This window comes from Macrosteles quadrilineatus, unplaced genomic scaffold, assembly GCF_028750875.1.
Source record: "Macrosteles quadrilineatus isolate MER2022 unplaced genomic scaffold, UCM_ALF_1.0 Scaffold_5__1_contigs__length_97177068, whole genome shotgun sequence".
Lineage (NCBI taxonomy): Eukaryota > Metazoa > Arthropoda > Insecta > Hemiptera > Cicadellidae > Macrosteles > Macrosteles quadrilineatus.
The window spans coordinates 10,255,879-10,274,869 of NW_026542598.1; the positions used below are offsets into that span (position 1 = coordinate 10,255,879).

Consider the following 18,991-nt stretch of genomic DNA (forward strand, 5'->3'; position numbering starts at 1 on the left):
TTGAGCAATACTTTACAAAACGTATATACAACCTCACTTTAAAACCAAACATAACCCTCCTCAATCTACATAAAGCGTCACAAACATCTTATTCGAGTAAATAAACAAACGCCAGTTCATTGTACTGACCAGCTGTTTCATTAACTAAATTAAATTAAATCATTTAAACATTGGAAGCATGCCAGGCGTAGCCCTTTGGAAATCAGCCTGTGGGGCAGAGCCCTTAGAAAATTTCTCCATATCAATACTTTTCGGCAAATCTACACACTCTAAGCTTCATTTTGATGTGCCATATGCCTATATTTTTATTTGGTAAATGACCTTAACCGTTTACATAAAATTTGATTGTATCACTTTAATAATATAATAGATTTTGTAGTAAATTATTCTCAACGAAATTAAATAATCCAATTGTTCTGAACCTTTGTTCTGTATTTGTAATGTGCTAGTTTAGATGATGCATTGAGTAATATATGTTAGGACTCTTTTGTTTAGACCTTTTTATTGTTATATTGCAAATAAGTACGATTTGTGGCGACCAAAAAACCTCTAAGGCCCATGTTAAATTTCTGTATTTTTAAATTCACCTAGAGAAAAGCCTTTTAGTCGATGTTTACCATTTCATATTTATACCTCCCCATAGTTGGTTACTATGACTGTGCTAAATTTCCTTTGATCGCTTCAGCTGTTTAGGAGGAGTATGTGGAAAACAAGAGCAGGAGTGTAGTATAAGAGCTTCGCTCACTTCATTCGCTCCACTCAAATATTTGTTTTTAGCGTTATTAGACTATTTATATTTACTTTCCATAAGTGAAACTACTCAAATGAAAAAGAAGATAAAAATAGAGGTTTTGCAATCCTGTTAATCGCAGGATTAAAATACGGTAATCACAGGATTCCTAAGTATCAAAACCCGACCGGGATTCGGGATCCCAGGAATAAGACCCTTAGGTGGAACTCTAGGAGAGTATCGAAGTTAAGTTTGTCAATCTGTGGAATATTGGCTCTATTCCTGCAAAGATTTCAGCTCAATCGCTAGTTCTAACTGAATCTCAATGTGTATACTCACAACTTTTACATTTATTCTTCCATTTTGGCTGGAATCGTCAAGAAAGTTATAAGATTATATTCTAAAATAACTAGTTTATTTCAGAATATCTGTGGAGAACATAATTGGGCTGGAAATGTACAAAGGTTGGAATTTAGGATATCAAGGGGGGGTGGGTAAGTGGTATATTCCCTCTCTGTCTTTAGTTACCAAGTACAGAGACTATATAACTTACAAGCAAGAGATATATTCTGAGAATCGCTCATATACAAGTTAACATTTAATCCTCGAGTATTTGATAGATAGTTCCTAGGAATCTGGCAAGTGTATTAAATACTTACAGCTAGTTTTAAAAACTTGTTCTGTGGGAAAAATAATTTGTCAAAAAATGTATATAGCTTCAGTCTTTAATGTATTAATGTAATTGATTTATTTATTTCATTGTGATTGACATAGTTTTGAATTGAATGCTCTAAATATTTACACACATTGTTATGTTACGTTACTGTGTTAAGTGAGGCAACCTGAAGTTATATAACAGAAAATCGTTGAGTTGTTTGCCTTGAATGCATGAAGCAAGAGAAATTACGTATAAGTTATACATATCAGATTCTCTTGAAATCACAACATAGTAATAACAAGTTTGTAGTATTGTGCTAATTAATTATGTTTTTTAGCGTAATAAGTTGTAACGTAACCATAACAATCCAAGTTCCATATCACAAGAAGTTTGAAATCATTTATACACATCTTATCACAAGATATAAACACTGGTTGTATAATAATGGTGTAGCTTCCGTGTTCTTGTTAAACATCTCTTTGAGTTCTTTGGGTAATAATTTAGTTTTCAAAACCACCAAATTTCTTTTTTTATTAGTTTTGAAATATCAACTTAGAAAATGTTTTATTAATTGATAAATATTAAACTAAAATATCCCCACCGCAGCAAACATACCGAAAGATCTTTAAAATGGCTTGGAGAGAAACTGGGAAATTTTGTGTTTTGAAGGTCAAAAATTAGGAAAACCAACATTTACCCCATAATGAATACGTGAAACCCCGTTCCCATGGTCGAATCATTCTGGTTTATTAACTCATTCAAGAAAAAGAAAAACCAAATCAGTATAAATCTAGTATTAAAAACGTAATTTAGTATTGGTATAAAAATATATATAAAAAAATTCCAAATACAAATGCATAAAAAATGGTTAAATGGTTAATGGAAAACAATGTGTTTTATTATTATTTTATCAATTGAGATGAGAACGCCACCTGACCTAGGTGTGTATTTTAACTTAAATATGAGGGAAGGATGAGTGTAGAATGGCGTGAGATGATCTGTGTAGCTTTATTACTGACTAAGATCAGCTGTTTCATCAGTCATGATCATTTATTTAAAGCCCAATGATCAGAGACAGCTGGGAACCTTCAACAAGTTATTGACTTTTCTCAGGATCAAACCGAACCTTTTGATTGTTAAGTTTAAAATGATTTTTCTATCAAAAATTAAATGGTCTACTTTATTAACAGGCAAAGTGAGCACTTTAACTACTCAAAAATAGGAGTTTGTCCATACTTCTATTATTTGGCTATTAACTTGACACTGACATGATTATAAGAGTTTTCGAATGTAACCTGTTCACCAAAATTGAAACTGTGGTTTCATTATTTTCCATTCACTAAATTTAGGTGATTTGAGGGGTAGTTCCCCCACTACATTTTGTTGCTTAATAAACTACTCCCTTTACTTGGAAGACTTAGAAATACCAAGTGAGTATAAGTTGTAAGTCGTCATTTAACTAGGAGTGGTTAGATTGTCTATGTCAATGAGATAGAGTCACAATGATCTTGTAGTGATGGTCTGCTAGTTAAGTGTCATCTGCCAACTGCCAATACACGAGGTGTCAAGTTTGATTGATCCGTTTGCCAACGGCATGTCCTACGTATTTGGCGGGACAGTTGTGCAGTTCGCTTTTTTTAACTTTTTAATTTGTTACAGTTCGCTTTCTAAGGTAGGGTTTTTTGCACTATTAAAAATCTGGTCTTGGGTAACTTGCTTGCTAACCAAACACTGGGTAAAATGAACGTACCGATTCGTGCTTGTGTAACACATCTGAGTAAAAGAGCGATTGAGTGAAACGATAGGAGAATTATTCTAGCGATCAGAATTAAGTGGCACAGTATAAGCCTATTGTAGTAATCAGTGGTGGTGTAGCCCAATAAGAGAATATTCTGGTAATCAATGAACCAGTTAGTCAGTAAATTGTTTTCTAGTGTCTCAGTGTAAGAGTATAAAGTAATTAGTGATCGATCTACACAGTAAAATGGTACTTTATTGATTGAGTGACCCAATAAGTGTATAACAGTGATTGAGTAACACTGTAAAATAATATTATAGTATTCTAGTAAAACAGTAAGGGTATTATTGTGATCAGTTATTTAAACACTCAGTATAAGAATACTTTAGTGATCGAATGACACAGTAAAATGGTACTTGAGTGATCGAGTGACCCAATAAGAGTGTTGTAGTGATGAGTAGTTATAGGATGTGTTGATAGTGTCAGATGTTCAATATCAGTCTCCATGACGACAGTTAAACTAGCTCACCAAGCACTGCAACACAATCTGCTGCAACTGCAACCTGATGCCTCTCTTCTATGTACTCTCCGCTATTTGTATCCGGTAATATCTTTTCTTCTTGGAAACCAGACAATTTTCAATACGACTTTTTTTACTTTTGTACAGGAGTAGGAAACCACTTTTTAATGTAAAGTGCCTTAAAATTATTCCTATGTCGCATGAAAGCATGTTATGAAAGTTAGGAGGGAACACTAATCCACAACACTAAAATAAATTTTTTATTTTGCCCCAATTAAAAGAAGTGTACAGATTTGTATGTATTTGATTTCTTTTAATTTTTCTCTTATGATTATTTAATAACTGATATCCATTTTAAGTGATCCAATAAGTGATCTTACAAAAATCTTCTCTAGTATCCTTACATCTTTACCAGCGTTACATTCAGTTGGTCACAGGAGAACACAGTTTTTTTTTTAAACATATTACATTTTTGATAGTGGTGGTTATTTATATTTACCAATTTCAATCACAACAATAAGACAACTTTAACTTTAAATATTTACTGTATATGCTTAAATGGAACTACATCAATAAGTTTTAATTTCAAAGGAGATAAAACCCTTAATGTTAAGTAAATGCCAGTGCAAAAATGGTGATCGTTTTACATTTAAAGCAACGTAAATTAAGTCAATAAAATCAAACTGTAAAGAGCTCACAAGTTGTCCAAGTTAAGACTAAATATACAAAAGAAGAGATAGTTGAATACTTTACCTAAAAGTGTCAAATTATATCAAGGGTGATGTCCCTAAAAAGAGAGATATACGTCCTAAATAAAATTTCTCAAAATAAACATATATACTAAATAAATGTCCAGTATTTCCACAAAGTTGATAAATACCTAATTTTAATAACATTTTACAATCAAATACAAACAGATAAACTGTTTCAGTGCTGTCTTTTTCGTCAGTTACTGTCCATCACAAAAGTAATGTCTTGATTGCAGTGTTTTTTATTCAAGTTTAAGTAACTGAATTTAATGTAAATAGTTAATGAATCACCATGAGCCAGGGCATTATTGCATTACAGTATTTGCCGTAGAGTTATTTCTGTCCACTCATGGCGATGATCGACCTACACATGAGTATCTTTGTAACAAATTATCCTAGTTCTGGACGGGAATACTTGAATCATTGTAACAATTTCCCGAATCAAGTGGTTGGGTTTATTATCCCTTGTTAGTTATGACTATTCCAAATCCACCTACGTTGTTGGATAACGCTTGATTATAGCCATGTTTATTACATTAGAGTTGTAATATATACTATATTGCAAATATTCATATACAAACATTGTGGCAGTAATATTTTTATTTAATGGTAGTTTTCTACTTCTAACTGGAAAATTTTTGTGAAGTTGGAACTTAAGTGTTATTAATATTGGCTATTGATGGAATAAGACATCCCAATACCAACATACAGGATGTATCCAAAATATAAAAAATAGAGTATTTGAATAGACTTACCAACATGGTGGCATTATCATTATTCATTGAGATAGGGACATCACCTACTAGTAGTTGTGTATTTTAACCCAAATATGAGTGAAGGATGAGTGTAGAATGAAGCTAGATGATCTGTGTAGCTCTATTACTGGATAATATCAGCTGTTTCATTAGTCAGGATAATTTATTTAAAGCCCAATTATCAGGAACAGCTGGGTCCAGTTTCGAAGCATCAAAAAGCTACTGTCTTTTCTCAGGATCGATCCGGCAAGCTTTAGATTGTTAGGCGAGCACTATAGCCACTCAGCTACCCAGCCCAAGCAACATGAATTAATTTACAGTATTGCTTTTACTGAAACTGAAATTAAAGTGTTGCCATACATTTTCATAGAAACTAATACCATTGACATCATAATATAGAGTCATTAATAATTCCCTTTCTAATGAATGAGGATTTTTTAAATACCGTTGAAAAAGATTGCCTAAGTTCTCTTAAAGAGAAAATAATACAAAAACTATAGAGTCGAGTCTAATTGAGGTGAAAGAATATCTGTAAATGCGTATTAAGACTGTGGCCCCAATGACATCTAAGTGTTAATGATCCTAAAGGAAATTGCAAGGCTTTTATTGCTCTCGGAATTAATTGGTGGCCTACATTTTATAATGATGTAGAATTGCTCAGACTCTGAAAGGCTACCTATCAAGCAAACAGCTTTTCAGAATCTTTGATGTTGTCATGCAGACATGATGATTTTATGAAACATTGTAATATGATTTATAATTGTGCCTAGTAAATTTGAGACTTTTTTGTTGTAAATATTGATATAGCCTGATTTATGTTTGTCTTTTGTGTTTGGGCAATTGATTTTTTATATAGATTTTTTCAACTTTAAAAAAGAGTTTAATGAAAGCAATACAGCAGCTGGGTGTTTTATCATATTTTTGAAATTTAGTGAAATCCCTCTGGTAGCTTAGTTACTGACCAAGACCAGCTGTTTCGTAGCTGAGCAACGATCAAGGACAGCTGGTTCCAGTTCAGAACCATCAAAAAAGCTCTATACTGTTCACAAGGAATGAACCAGTGACCTTCTGTTTATTAGTCAAACCCTATTAGTCCATTACCAATCAGGCACTAAGCTGTTTATACAGCTCTACATAATGTCTGTTATTATTAGTATGGTTTTAGTATTGCAGATGAGATTTTTCTCACCTAAAAGAAAAAAAGAATCCTTAATATCTGTCTACATAGGTTCTAAGCTAAAACCACATGTTCACAGTGTTATCACATACAACAAGTCTTTAGTGATGGCAGGATTTGAACCCAGGTCACTAGGGCTCTTAAATGCTTTAGACCTAATTCAAAATCATGCTCGGTTCTATGTAGTTGAGGAATACATTTACTGAACTGAGTCGGCCAAAATTCTTAAAATGCTCTCTCGGCTTTTACGCGCCGATTGAAATCCAAAAGAAAGTTTGGAATACTAATTCAGACCAAGTAAGGAGCGAATGAATCTGTGCGTCAGAAACCAACCTGTTTGAGTGTTTGTCTCAATCAAAGTGGTCCCCTGCTGAGCCAAGCATATCTACAATCAGCACACGTGGGTATCAGCTGCTGAAAATACCCCTAGTACAACCTTCTGTACCACTCAATTAGGTAGAGTCATCGGCGTATATAGGTAAACTTCTAAGATACGCTATTGATGTTTTTTTTTTATTAAGTTTACATTTGAGCAATTCTTTTTCCCTTCTTGATTCATTATAGAACCTGTTGCAGAAACTGTCACAATCTTGTATATCGATAAGAAAAAGTTGTCTCTTGTCTGTAAAACATTAAAATTATGTATGTTCTTTTTATGATGTTTGTGTGTAGCAATTGGCCACATTTCCAAACTTACCTATACTAATCAAATGCATCCATACCAACTGTCCAAAACTTAGTTTCAGATTATTTTGTAATACTAGTAAGTCAAAGTAAAAAGTCAGCGTAATAATTATTTTGTTTTAGCTAATCTTAAAACTGTTATGATTCTGAGTAGCTTGGATACGTTACTGTCTATTTACTGATGGAGACACTTTTAAAGCCTGAAAAGAAAATAGAAACTAAAGAATATAAGGAAATAAAGTTAAAGCCAATTTTAAAAAACCTGTACAACCAAAGTCAATTGTCCTGTAAAATGATTGGAACGTGGAAGATGGATTTAGGAATACTTAAGAACCTTGTGGCTCGGAAATGAGAGGCAATGAGCAGAGAACATGGTAGAATATAGACAGATTGTTGCAGAGAAAGATTCATTTTGGGCCATATAGCCACATGGCTGGGTAGCTGAGTGGTTATAGTGCTTGCCTGTTAATCATAAGGTTCCCAGTTCAATCCTGAGAAAAGTCAGAAGCGTTCTAAACTGGACCCAGCTGTATTTGATCATTGTGCGAAAACAAATGAAAATCAATGGTCCTGTCTAAAAACCAGCTGATCTTAGCCATTAAAAAAGTCATATCACCCATTCAACTATTATCTTTCACTCATCATCGCCTGAAAATACACACCATTGTATGTTGGGACGTACTGTACTGATCTAACCATAAATGGCAAGGGTATGTGCTGAAAGTGTAAGACTAAATTTGTTTCGGTGATTGTATTTTCTGTTTTTTTGTTACAGATTGAGTTAATGGGCCAGTCGCTGTTCAATTTGACTTGTCTGGAAGATTACGACGAGTTGAAACGCAACCTCGCTCCAGACGAAGATCAAGCCATCAGCGCTGCTACCAGTGGTGAGTGAAATGTAACTAAGTGTTTCGGCTTATTACTCCCAGTGGGGATAGCTCCTCCCATGTAAAACAGACTAACTGCGTTGTTTATTTACCGATGGAAACTAATAGTGATATGGTAAAAACTAATGTAACAGGTACCACGATGTAATACAATTGTAATTTTTGTTGTTGTTTGTATTTAACAATAATGCCAATTAGGTCAAAATCTATTTGGAATAGATTTTGTTACAAAGTGAAGTTTGTTTGCAAATAACACTGTAGGTCCTAGTCTTCTTAATATGCAAAATTAAAATACTTAGGCCAAAGCTAATTTAAATTCACAGGTTGCAATGAAATAAGAAAGTGTCAAAAATAAGATTGCATGTAAAACTAAATTTTCCAAGTATAAAAGATGCATTTTCCTTAAGAGGTGTATTAAATTGTGAATAAATTGTAAATGTTGCAAGTTTATGAAATATCAACAACTGGAACATATGTCAAAACCAGGGCTTGTTTTCTTGGAATATCAATTTAGAAGCTTGACTCTACTAGACAAGTTACAGCTCTATTAACTCAGTTATGTACAGAATTTTGATTATTAAATTTCCCCTCTTTACAGTTTACTTCACATGTTACAATGCAGTTTATCAAACACCTGTGAGCTACTTTTAATTGGAAATTATAATTGTTGGATTTTGTTTTTTATATATTTTTTGTTCAAACTATTTTTACGTTTTAAAATTTCTGTTACTCATTTTGAGTTGAAAACAATGTGTTGGTGAAAGATTTTGGTGTTTTCAGTCTTGCCAAAATTTTAAGGAATTTTTTTCTTTAAACAATCAAAGTTTAAAATACCCCCGCTGCTGCAAACCTGCAGACTAAGCGAATTTCATGGTTTTTAATTAAATCTATTTCAATCATATTAGGGTTAAGAAGTTTTTTTTTAAGAAATCTTTATTGTTTTTTTCCATACAACAACCAAACACAAAAATACATTTACACAAGAAGAAAAAACAATAACCACCTTAGGTTTAAAACCTATGTTGGTGGATTTATACACTTTCTTATGTTCTAAAATATTACTTGGTTATAATATACAGTGAGTGCGAGTTCTACACAGTGATCTTCTTCAACACAGAGAAAAAACCTATTAAAAAAATTTACTAATTAAAAATGATACAAAACAGTAAAGAGTAATGATACAAGTACCAAGGTTTGTTGTAAACTGCAACAGTTTACTTATTCTCCATAAAAATAGCATAGGAATTTAAAATTTTAAATTTTTTAAACTTTCTCCTGTAACGAATAACCGTAGAAAAACGCTAAAATATACTAAATTATTTGTTGTTTTGTTTTTTTTTTTAGAGAGAAGTAGGAAATTTTATGTTAAGAGTGTAAAAAATGAGAAAATCCAATTTTTACCCCGTTCCCATGGTATGAACACCATCGCCAACTTGTTCACTAAAAGACACAAAATTATGCTTTTCACCTGGAAGGAGTAAGAAGTAAAACTCTGAATAATCGACACAGACAAAGTAGCTTAATGCCTGATCAGATTTGCATCTATAAATCAACCTCTCCAGTTTACCTCCCTGTAGCTGATCACCATTTTAGGTGGTCCTGTCTCCTGTCTCATTACCTTCGCCACAGTGAGTTGCCCACCACAGCTGACAAACCCTTAACTCATGATGCTGTCTCGTTTGGTCAGATTAATTAGGTTAGATTATCTACTACCCGTAAGCAGGTTGCACAAGCAAATCAGTCCTAATTTTATTCCGTGTAATGTTTGCCGTAAATTGCCACATATGTTTAAGGCGAGGTTTCAACCTTTTTTTTATTCAGTTTTGTTGTTTAACGTCTTAATTATTTAACTAGCCCATAACATTGAAGGTTTTTGATGTGTTATAAATTATTCTGTTATAACTTGTGAGTTGATATTTTATATATTTTTGTACACAAAAATGTTTAACATTTTAAGTTTTCACTATCCTATATGTCCACATGTATGTATTTCTGGGATTTATTTTTTTGATCTTATTTATTTATGATTTATAATGTCATTTTTTTATTTATTTTTGTTCACGCAAGCAACATTTTAAATTGAAGAAACACAAACACTCTTAAGAGGAAATGGCCCCCACCCCTCGAAACTTTGTGGATATTCTGTGTATCGAAACTTTATTTCAGGAATACGAAAATTAAATAACATTAAAAACAAATATCAATAGGAGAAAATACTATGAAATATTTAAAGACCAGAACACTTGTTGGAGTTTATCTTACAGAAAAGTGGAAAACGTCATTCCAAGAATCAGTTTACCAATCAGCTATCTTTCATCTCTGTCCGACTCCGACAGTCGACAGACAAGCTTGACGCAAGAATGACGTTCCACTTGAGTGTATGTCTTGATTGACACTCAATGAATGTTAGTTTACGGTCATTCAGAGATCATGATTACATTGAGATTGTAATGGAGGCTAGTTGCTTCACTACTGCTGGGCTCATTCAACCATCCTTGGTGCACAACTAATTTTAACCTTATTAAAAATTAACAGTTTAGAATATCTCTGTAATTTTCGGTTAGGATCCAGCCCTAAAATTATATTTGATTCCCAGGAGTTGATAGTATTGGTACAATCCACATTTCTGCAACGGTGTTAGAAAGAGAACATAAATAAAACTTTGTGTGATTAGGTTTCTCATAGAAATAACAATTATAGATTATTTACGATTTGCAAATCCAATCATACATTTAGCTACACTTTTTATCCAACCCAAGTATTTTTATTTTTATTGCCAATTGTTAGTACTGCAGCAGTAGTATCTTGCTTATGGTATCTAAGGTTGCCAAATGTACACAATTTGCTAAACTAATTAGTTAATTAATATTTCAGTTAGTCCATGACAGCATGTTATCATAACATTTCAAAACCAAGACGTTAACTGTTTCAAAGTACTATCAACTATAGAGGATTAAGATATAAATTGATAAAAATCCCCGTTTTGGTGGTGTAATGAACTATATCTATATGAATGTCAACCCAAACATAGTGATTTTAAATGCCATTATTTAATTTGTAATTTCCTATATTTTCAGACGCAGGCGCAGACGACAACAGTACTGACTCGGTGTACAACAGTCCGGCTCCATGCAGTTCAACCTCCATGCCGGGACAGGAAGACCAGCGACTGCGCCGGAGCTTCTACATCAGACTGCGCCAGCGAGCGCAGAGCCGCAGTGACCAGCCTCAGTACGAGCTGGTGCATGTCATGGGGCACTTGCGCGCGCCTCCACCCGCGCAGACACGTCGATCAGGTAGCTAACAATTGCACCTACAATCTGGGGAACGTTGGATGGAAAGGTGTTCTTACTTAATTAATATTAATGTAATTGACCAAAGCCTCCAACACTCCAACATATCGTGCTGAAGTAAACCAACTTTTCCATCAAGCAATACTGAAAAGGCAACCTAACGTAAACTGTGGTATCTTTCAAGTCAAATAAACCGTGATGGTACTTAAAACTATGAGAGAAAATGAAAGTTTACATTGGCGAACAGAATTGACAATCTCTGAGTCAACTAAGTTCTCTCGGAGTATAAAGCTGGCTAAAGCCGGTCCATATAAATAGAATGTGCACTTTTGTATACAAAGTTTATAAATAGATGCGTTACAACAACGACACGCCTTGACACATAGTTAGAAAGTTGTTGCAAATTTTAGAATAAAAATATAGTTGAATTAAGCCGTCAGCGTGTTATTGTCAATTACTAATTTCTTTTGTGCATAAACACTTTTCAACCAAGCCGAATTGGGAGGTCAACCTAATAATAAAGCGTAATATTTTTGTATCATAAACTCTCTTTTTTAGAGTAGTTCAATGCAAGAGACTTATTCAACTATGTTCTATTTAAATACAAAAACTTTTACAACTGGTTTATGTATAGACGAGGAGTCTACTTCAGAATATAAAAATAAATTGCTGTTTCACATTATCACTGTTGTTTCTATCCAAGAGTTAACTTCACGTTTATATTATATATTTATACAACTTTGTACTATCCAACAAAGCTAATTTTCTCAAAGCACTTACACCATTAACTCGATGTTGTACAGTTGCAGTGTTTAATAGGGTTAAAACATCCATTTAGTAATCACTGACAATATTGACTAGTCTGACAAAAGGTCACTGATGCTCTTTACAACTTTTTAATTATTTGAGTAAAAAAGTTGACCATAGAAACTTTGTCATTACGATGCTATTCTAGTGGACCTAAAAACCAATAGCCAATAAGTTATCTTGTGGTGGTGACAGTTTCATTTACCTGGCAACTATAATGTAATTTAAGATTTCAAATTACTTTCTAGTTTATTTAACTTGTAACACAATATTCTTTCCAACACCTTTGTTTGAAACTTGCTAACAAAGATTTTTTTTCATTTTGCGGCTTCATATTTTCATTGTATAATAATTCAATTGTTGTTATAATTATGTCATAGTCCAAAGATTCTGTAGTAGTTTGGTTAATTTTTCTTTTATTCTCAAAATGTTTTTTCCATTTGAATTGCTTGATGTTAAGCGTAAATCTTATCATAATATGTATAATTTTTATGATGCAATTTTTAAAAATAAGTAAATAATCTTAAAGATTGGTTTAGGTGGTCTGGTGGTTGGAGTGTGGTACTTCAGGTTCAAATCTCATCAACCACCAATGGTTTTTTTAGCTGTGTTATAATTCCTTGATCCATTGATTTGAATTAAGCCATAGGTCCAATGATTTATAAAATACAGAAGGGTAGGTCTCTCGGATGAGGAGAATAAGAACTCTTTCCAACTGAAGTAGTTTTTCCTCTTTAACAACAAATTCTGTTCTTTAAGTAAAAAACTAAAGTATTCCAAATGTAAAAATGCCTTTTGTCACAGTTTCATTTTAAACTTCACAAAAGTACACCGCAAAAACATTATTGAGAACAATGCTGAATAGAACACAATAAAACAAAATAATTAACTGAAGGTTGAAATTGCAACAGATACACATGGCGATGGCGGTCTAGATTCATGTCGCTAGGCAACCATCTGGCCAATCAAACGTTCCAGAAACTTGTTTAAAAAGGAAGCTTACACAATGCATTATTACACACCACAACCTGCTTTGCATTGATTGCTTGAGAAATTACAATTTAACTTGTTGCAAACTTCAATTTTCATTTAATTGGAGAAACTATTACTTTTTGTTTTGATCGTGCTTAGCAAAAAAGTATATTTATGCATAGCTTGGGCTCCTTTCAGGTCATAAATCTTGTAGTCGAGGTGTAGGTTTGTAGGCTAATTGTTGACAGGTTTATTTACTGTACAGTAATAATTTGAGGAAATGTATTTTAGCAATTTGGGTATGCCTTGACTTGTGAATTCTGTTTTAAATTAGCATCGGTTTCTCTTTATTCACACATATTTTAAAGCTAATAAGGCTAGAATTCCCTTGTAAAAATATAAATTTTCTTCGTCCACCAGCTAAAAATTGGTTATTTAAAACTACTCAATCAGTACATTTATCTATATGCTCTGTCTTACTCATCATATGTAATGTTAAATAGGCCTAAATATATAGTTTTGGTTGTTTTGATATTCCCTCAAAACATGGAATAATATATGTTTCCTACCTTAATTTAATCAGGATGATTTTTATGATTGCTACTATTACCACTATATTATGACGTTGACCTTGTGTCCTGTCTAGATGTCACAGCCAGTTTATATGTACTAACTGTCTATATGTCTATATACTACTGTCTATATGTACTAACTAGCCAGTTTTTGTTCCTACTGTTAGTTGATGGGGATATAAAAGATGCTACGGTTTTCAATTAGTTCTTTGAGTTGGTTACAGTTAAGAAGTTTGTGTGTGAGAGATAAAACGATAGTTTACAGCAGCACAGATCAGTAGCTCATTTTCCCATTTTTGAATTCCAAAACTGGTTAGAATTTTGAAATGATAGTGAAATGTCTACTTCACAGTGACATTATTGTATCCATAGTTAGTTAGAGCTATTACATGACCAAATTAAGTTAAGAAAATTCCTAAACTTTTAATGTGTTGTCATGTTAGGCTGACTTCCTTCAATTTTATGTTTATTTTTCTTCGAAGCAAAATTACATAAAACTTCTTAAAAACTGTAGAAGGGGTTCAAATTGAAAACTTCCTGACATTATTACTATTTAAAATTTAAAACTCACTAGTTCATTATCATTTTGTTTACCAAATTCCCTGATAATGTTACAGACAGTCCGCCAAATCACAATGACATAATCTTGGTGGCTGTAGTGAAGCCATTCAGAGAGAAGAGAATCACGACTCTGTCTCTGATGGAGGCTTGTAGAGAAGAGTTCATCACCAGACACACTCTGGACGGCCGCATCATCTACACGGATCACCGGTAAATACTGTATTAATAATTATTAATAAAGAAGGATTGTCAGAATCTGAGTGGAAAGACAGTATAAAAATGATTGCAAATGTGGTGCCAGCGTGTGTTCTCCACAGAAGAAGTCAGGGCAATAACCACTGCAGGCATGCCTGTGGTGAGATTGAAACCCTTGTACATGCCCTTGGCTTCTGTCCGTTTGGTGAGCTTCTAAGAAACACAAGGCACCACAAAATAAGAAGTATTATAGCAAATGTCTTCCTAAAAAGGTATAATACATGGGAAGTGCATGAAGTACACTGTCTTTCGTCTAACGGAAGCACCAGAAGAGTAGATATTTTATTGATCGAAAGAGAAACAAACAAAGGGATAATTCTCGATCCAACAATTTGATTTGAAATAAACCTAAACCAGGCTAATGAAGTAAATGAGGAAAAGAAATTTACGAATCTACCTTTGATTATTTTAAGCAAAATTTCAAAAATGAAGTTGATTGGATTGTTTATTGGTTCTAGAGGAACATAATCAAATTTTTTGTGAACTTTTGGAAACATTTTGATTTGGACAGATCCTTTTTGAAAATTATTATCCATGAAACATTGACAGGTTCATTGACTATAATGAGAAATCATTTATATGGCAAACATCAAAATTAATCAGTCTTATAGCTGTTATAATCCTTCAATATTTTGAGTGTATATTTTTTCAGAATCATTGGCAACCTTATTTTTTAAGGCAGATGTGTTTATTTCTATAAATAAATTCTTTTCTCTATGTAGCAATACCTGTCATCCATTCATCATTCATTTGGATTTCCCTATAATTGTGTGTGTTTCTCCTATAATGTTTGTTACTACCCCATGATTATATGTTACCAGTAATTTAAAATGTTTCTCCCTTTTAATATTGTGATACTTCATTATATATTGTTTAGTATCTAATAATATCCCATCACCCAACAGAAATAGCATCTCCCCTTTTGTTCTACAATATCATTATTTATGCATTTATATCAATTCTCACCATATTTATCCTCTGTTTGTCAATAATCTAGAATAATCACAACCTACTTAGATAGAATAATATATTATTGTAAGAAATATGCAATATAAAAATACCTCATATAGTCATATAACCTTAAAATTAGTCCAAAGAAAATCAAAATTACTGTGGCGAGTTGTAGCCTACTTCATGTGAATTCACCAGCTATACTGTTCAACAATGGACATGTGAACTTCCAGACCTTCATCCTTTGATTCTCCCCAGTTCCTGCCAGCTCTTCATTGTGATAACTTCATTTTATAGGGCATTATTCCTAATTCCAATGTTTGGCCTAAGAATTACATTGCTTAGACAGACAGACAGGAAATCTGTATTCAAAATCTTAGAGATTTGAAGGGGTCAATACAATATTAATACAAAAATGAGATGAATTGTCAAATACAATCAAAATTCTGCAAGTCCATAAATTCTTTCATGCTGTAGAATGGCATCTTGCAGAACCAACGGGTGAGTTCAGCTTTCAAGGTTTTAGGGTTGTCACCTTTCAGCTCTCCTGGCAACATGTTGAAGAATCTTACCTATGCTGTACACTGCAACAATTTTACTTAACTAAATCTAACAGTTTTAAGCGCTGTTGCAAGCGCTCAGTTTTACAAATGCAATGCAACTCTATTTAATGACCAAGAAGTTTCATTAAAAATTACATCATGTAATGTAATATAACACCAAACCACGCAAACCAAGCGTAAGCGGCCCAAACTACGTTGCCAAAATCGGTAACTACCGTTATATTAGCGTTATATGGTCCCTCTTATACATGTATACTCAATGCTAGTACACACTAGTGCATAGTTTAATGTGAACCAGAATGGAAAAATAAATGAAAAAGAAACTGTGGAATCAGATTTATTAAATATTGTTTTACAATCTGAAACATATTTGTTCGTCCTGATAATTCAACCTGTTCATTGATAATTGATAGTTATCATCAATCAGTTATCAATGAAGCAACATTTTAGTTAAACTATTTACTTGTTCACAGGATATCTATAGTGGCAGGTTACTTGTCTGAAGAAGTGTGTGGAGTGCCAGGTTTTCAATACATGCACAAAGAAGACATGCGATGGACTATGGTGGGCCTGCGCCAGAGTACGTATATATAACTTGGCAGTTCGCTGTTACTTCCCTCCTGCTTAAACACATTCTACTTGCATTTGATAAACCAGAATTTTCATATATTCTTTGGTATTGTGAATGGTAACAAAACTGATAAAAAAATACTACTCTTCATTCCTAATTTGAATCACCAAAATCTTTTCTGTAAGCTTTGTTTGATAAGCTGTGCTAACGATAACAATATTTCATCTTTTATATTTTCATTTGTAATGACTGAAATCATTTTCATCGTATACTAGAACTGGCTGTGTGGAAAGCTTCCACAGTATAACAAAAATACATCTTAGTCTTACGGAAATTAGAGTGTTGAAAATTACCAACGTAACGTATCTGATAAGTTGGTGTAATTAATTTTTGGGGCTAACTATAATTCAAATTAATTGGAGCTTGCCCCAAATATGTATCTTCCTTGTATATTATTGAAAATAGGGGAAATAATTGTTTGGATTGCAGATAATTACAATAACAAAAACGCTTTGGCTACACAATCACTGAATCACTGATTGTTATTTTGTCTTGCAAATATTGTTAGAAGTCAAATTAACCTTAAATAATAGTATACATTAACAGTTTCAAAGATTTTCTTTTTTTCAATAGTGTAGAAGGTTTTTACAATTTTACTTTGGAATTTTTTCTACAAAATATTTTAAGTTAGTTCTAAATATGGTAATTATTTTGCAGTGTTTTTCCGAGGCTCATCCTATGGCCAGAGTTGTTATCGACTTCAGACCAAAAATGGTAATTTCATTTACCTAAAGACTTGTGGATATTTGGAACTGTCGGAAAATAATGACAGCTTCCAGTCACTCATCTGTATCAACTCACTCGTCACGTAAGTACTGTTACTACAACCATTAAAATGTATGTCATTACATCATAAAATGACAGGACATTTGTCAATACAGTATTATAACACCTAAAACTAAATAGCAATATTTAAATCAAAACTAAATAATTTAAATATTAACTCTCCTAATTTTCACTTAAACATTCATTCAAGGAATAAAATTTTTTAAACCAGTCATTTTTTAAATTTTTTTTGGATTGGTGGTGTTTTTTAAATGATTAGGAACTAAGCTGCAAAATTTGTGTCCAATATACACTATTGAGGTGATGCTTAAATTACTGTATAGTGTAAATAGTGTAGATCTATGGCTAGTGGGCTTAGGTAAGTTAAATGTCTAATGTACTCTCCCTGAAAATGTACCAGTTTTTTTAGAAGCAGTGTTTTGGATATTTATTATTCTGGTCGTAAAATGCCAAAACCTGAAAATCCTGGAAGATAGTTTTACACGTACTTCTTTGTAGTATTTTTGGCTATAATTCTAACACATCAAAAAGGTCTAAACAATCTAAAAATCGAAACACTCATCTAAAAAAACTTAACTATCACATACATTACAACATTAGAACACTACAACTATAACTATAAGTAATGATACAAAATGCAAAGTATAACCGATAAAAAAAAAAAATCTATATGCAGGAAAAGAAAAAATAAGATATAGGGTAAATAGCTCACAACACAACAATGAAACGCTAATCACACAGCTCGCAATGGCGCCACCAATGAGAATGAAGCCTCATGGTCGACCAATCCAGACACGGAGACAACCAAAAATTGCGTGATTCCTGGAAAATGAAAACCAACAAAATGGCAGCGCGATGTACAATGCCGCAAAAAAAGGGGGTGTAAATTTTGTTTATTCCTATCACCAGCCTTACTACGAGTTAATTACGTGCAAATTTTGAGGAGAACTTATGATTTCCCTACTAATTGAAAAATTATGTTTCCTATCCTTTTAGTTCAATGTCAAGAGTGGGTAGCCCATAGTGGCCTGATTTCAACCCAAGATTGACTGTTAGGTTGGTCTACAAACTTAATGGACACATTTTATGTTCTTTTATTCCAGTGTTCAATCAATGAATACAAACCTTATAAGAAGCAAAATACCCATGTTAAAAATTCAGCCTGGGATTTTTTAATTTTGGCAAGTTATCACGACGGCCGCTAAGTAGGAAAGGCCCTACTATCGCTGGTGTGCGGCGGCGTCAATGGGACCCCACAGCAGTGTGGTGTATGTCCGTGTTGTTTTGGTGGTGTGTTCCTTTAGCCTTAAAAAATGTTATTATGTATTTCTCCGATCAACATGCCTCCTATCCCTCCTCGGTATGGCAGCAGGGCGCAACTGGGCTTCAACGAAACTCGAGTGTTCCTCCTTAATATATATTCTTCTAGGTTTAAGCGTTGTTAAGCGCCCACTAGTTACGGAGCAAATTTTAAAAATCTGTAAATTTAAAATTCCTATGTTATTCTTAAGGATAGTAAGAAAACTGTTATAGTTTGCTTGATTGATCTTTGAATAACTGGTGAATGGCCAACCGACTGAAATGGTCGGTTACAAAAATGTGTATTTTGCGTACATGATGAAACTTTTACTAATAAGGTTGCTTGTATGTAATTTTCATGAGCAAAAAATTAGATGATTTTGGATTTGTGATTGCCAGCAGT

General features: G+C 33.1%; 1 protein-coding gene across 5 annotated transcripts in view; it reads left to right on the top strand.

Annotated features, from left to right (window-relative positions):
- LOC128993757 (basic helix-loop-helix ARNT-like protein 2) overlaps nt 1-18,991 on the top strand; it is a 183,597-nt gene that overhangs the window by 139,837 nt on the left and 24,769 nt on the right. For all 5 annotated transcript variants that reach the window (XM_054417735.1, XM_054417731.1, XM_054417734.1 and 2 more), the window contains 5 exons: nt 7,787-7,898; nt 10,976-11,194; nt 14,160-14,313; nt 16,346-16,452; nt 17,161-17,311. In XM_054417735.1, coding sequence (XP_054273710.1) covers nt 7,787-7,898; nt 10,976-11,194; nt 14,160-14,313; nt 16,346-16,452; nt 17,161-17,311 — 743 coding nt within the window. The remainder of the gene's footprint in view (nt 1-7,786; nt 7,899-10,975; nt 11,195-14,159; nt 14,314-16,345; nt 16,453-17,160; nt 17,312-18,991) is intronic.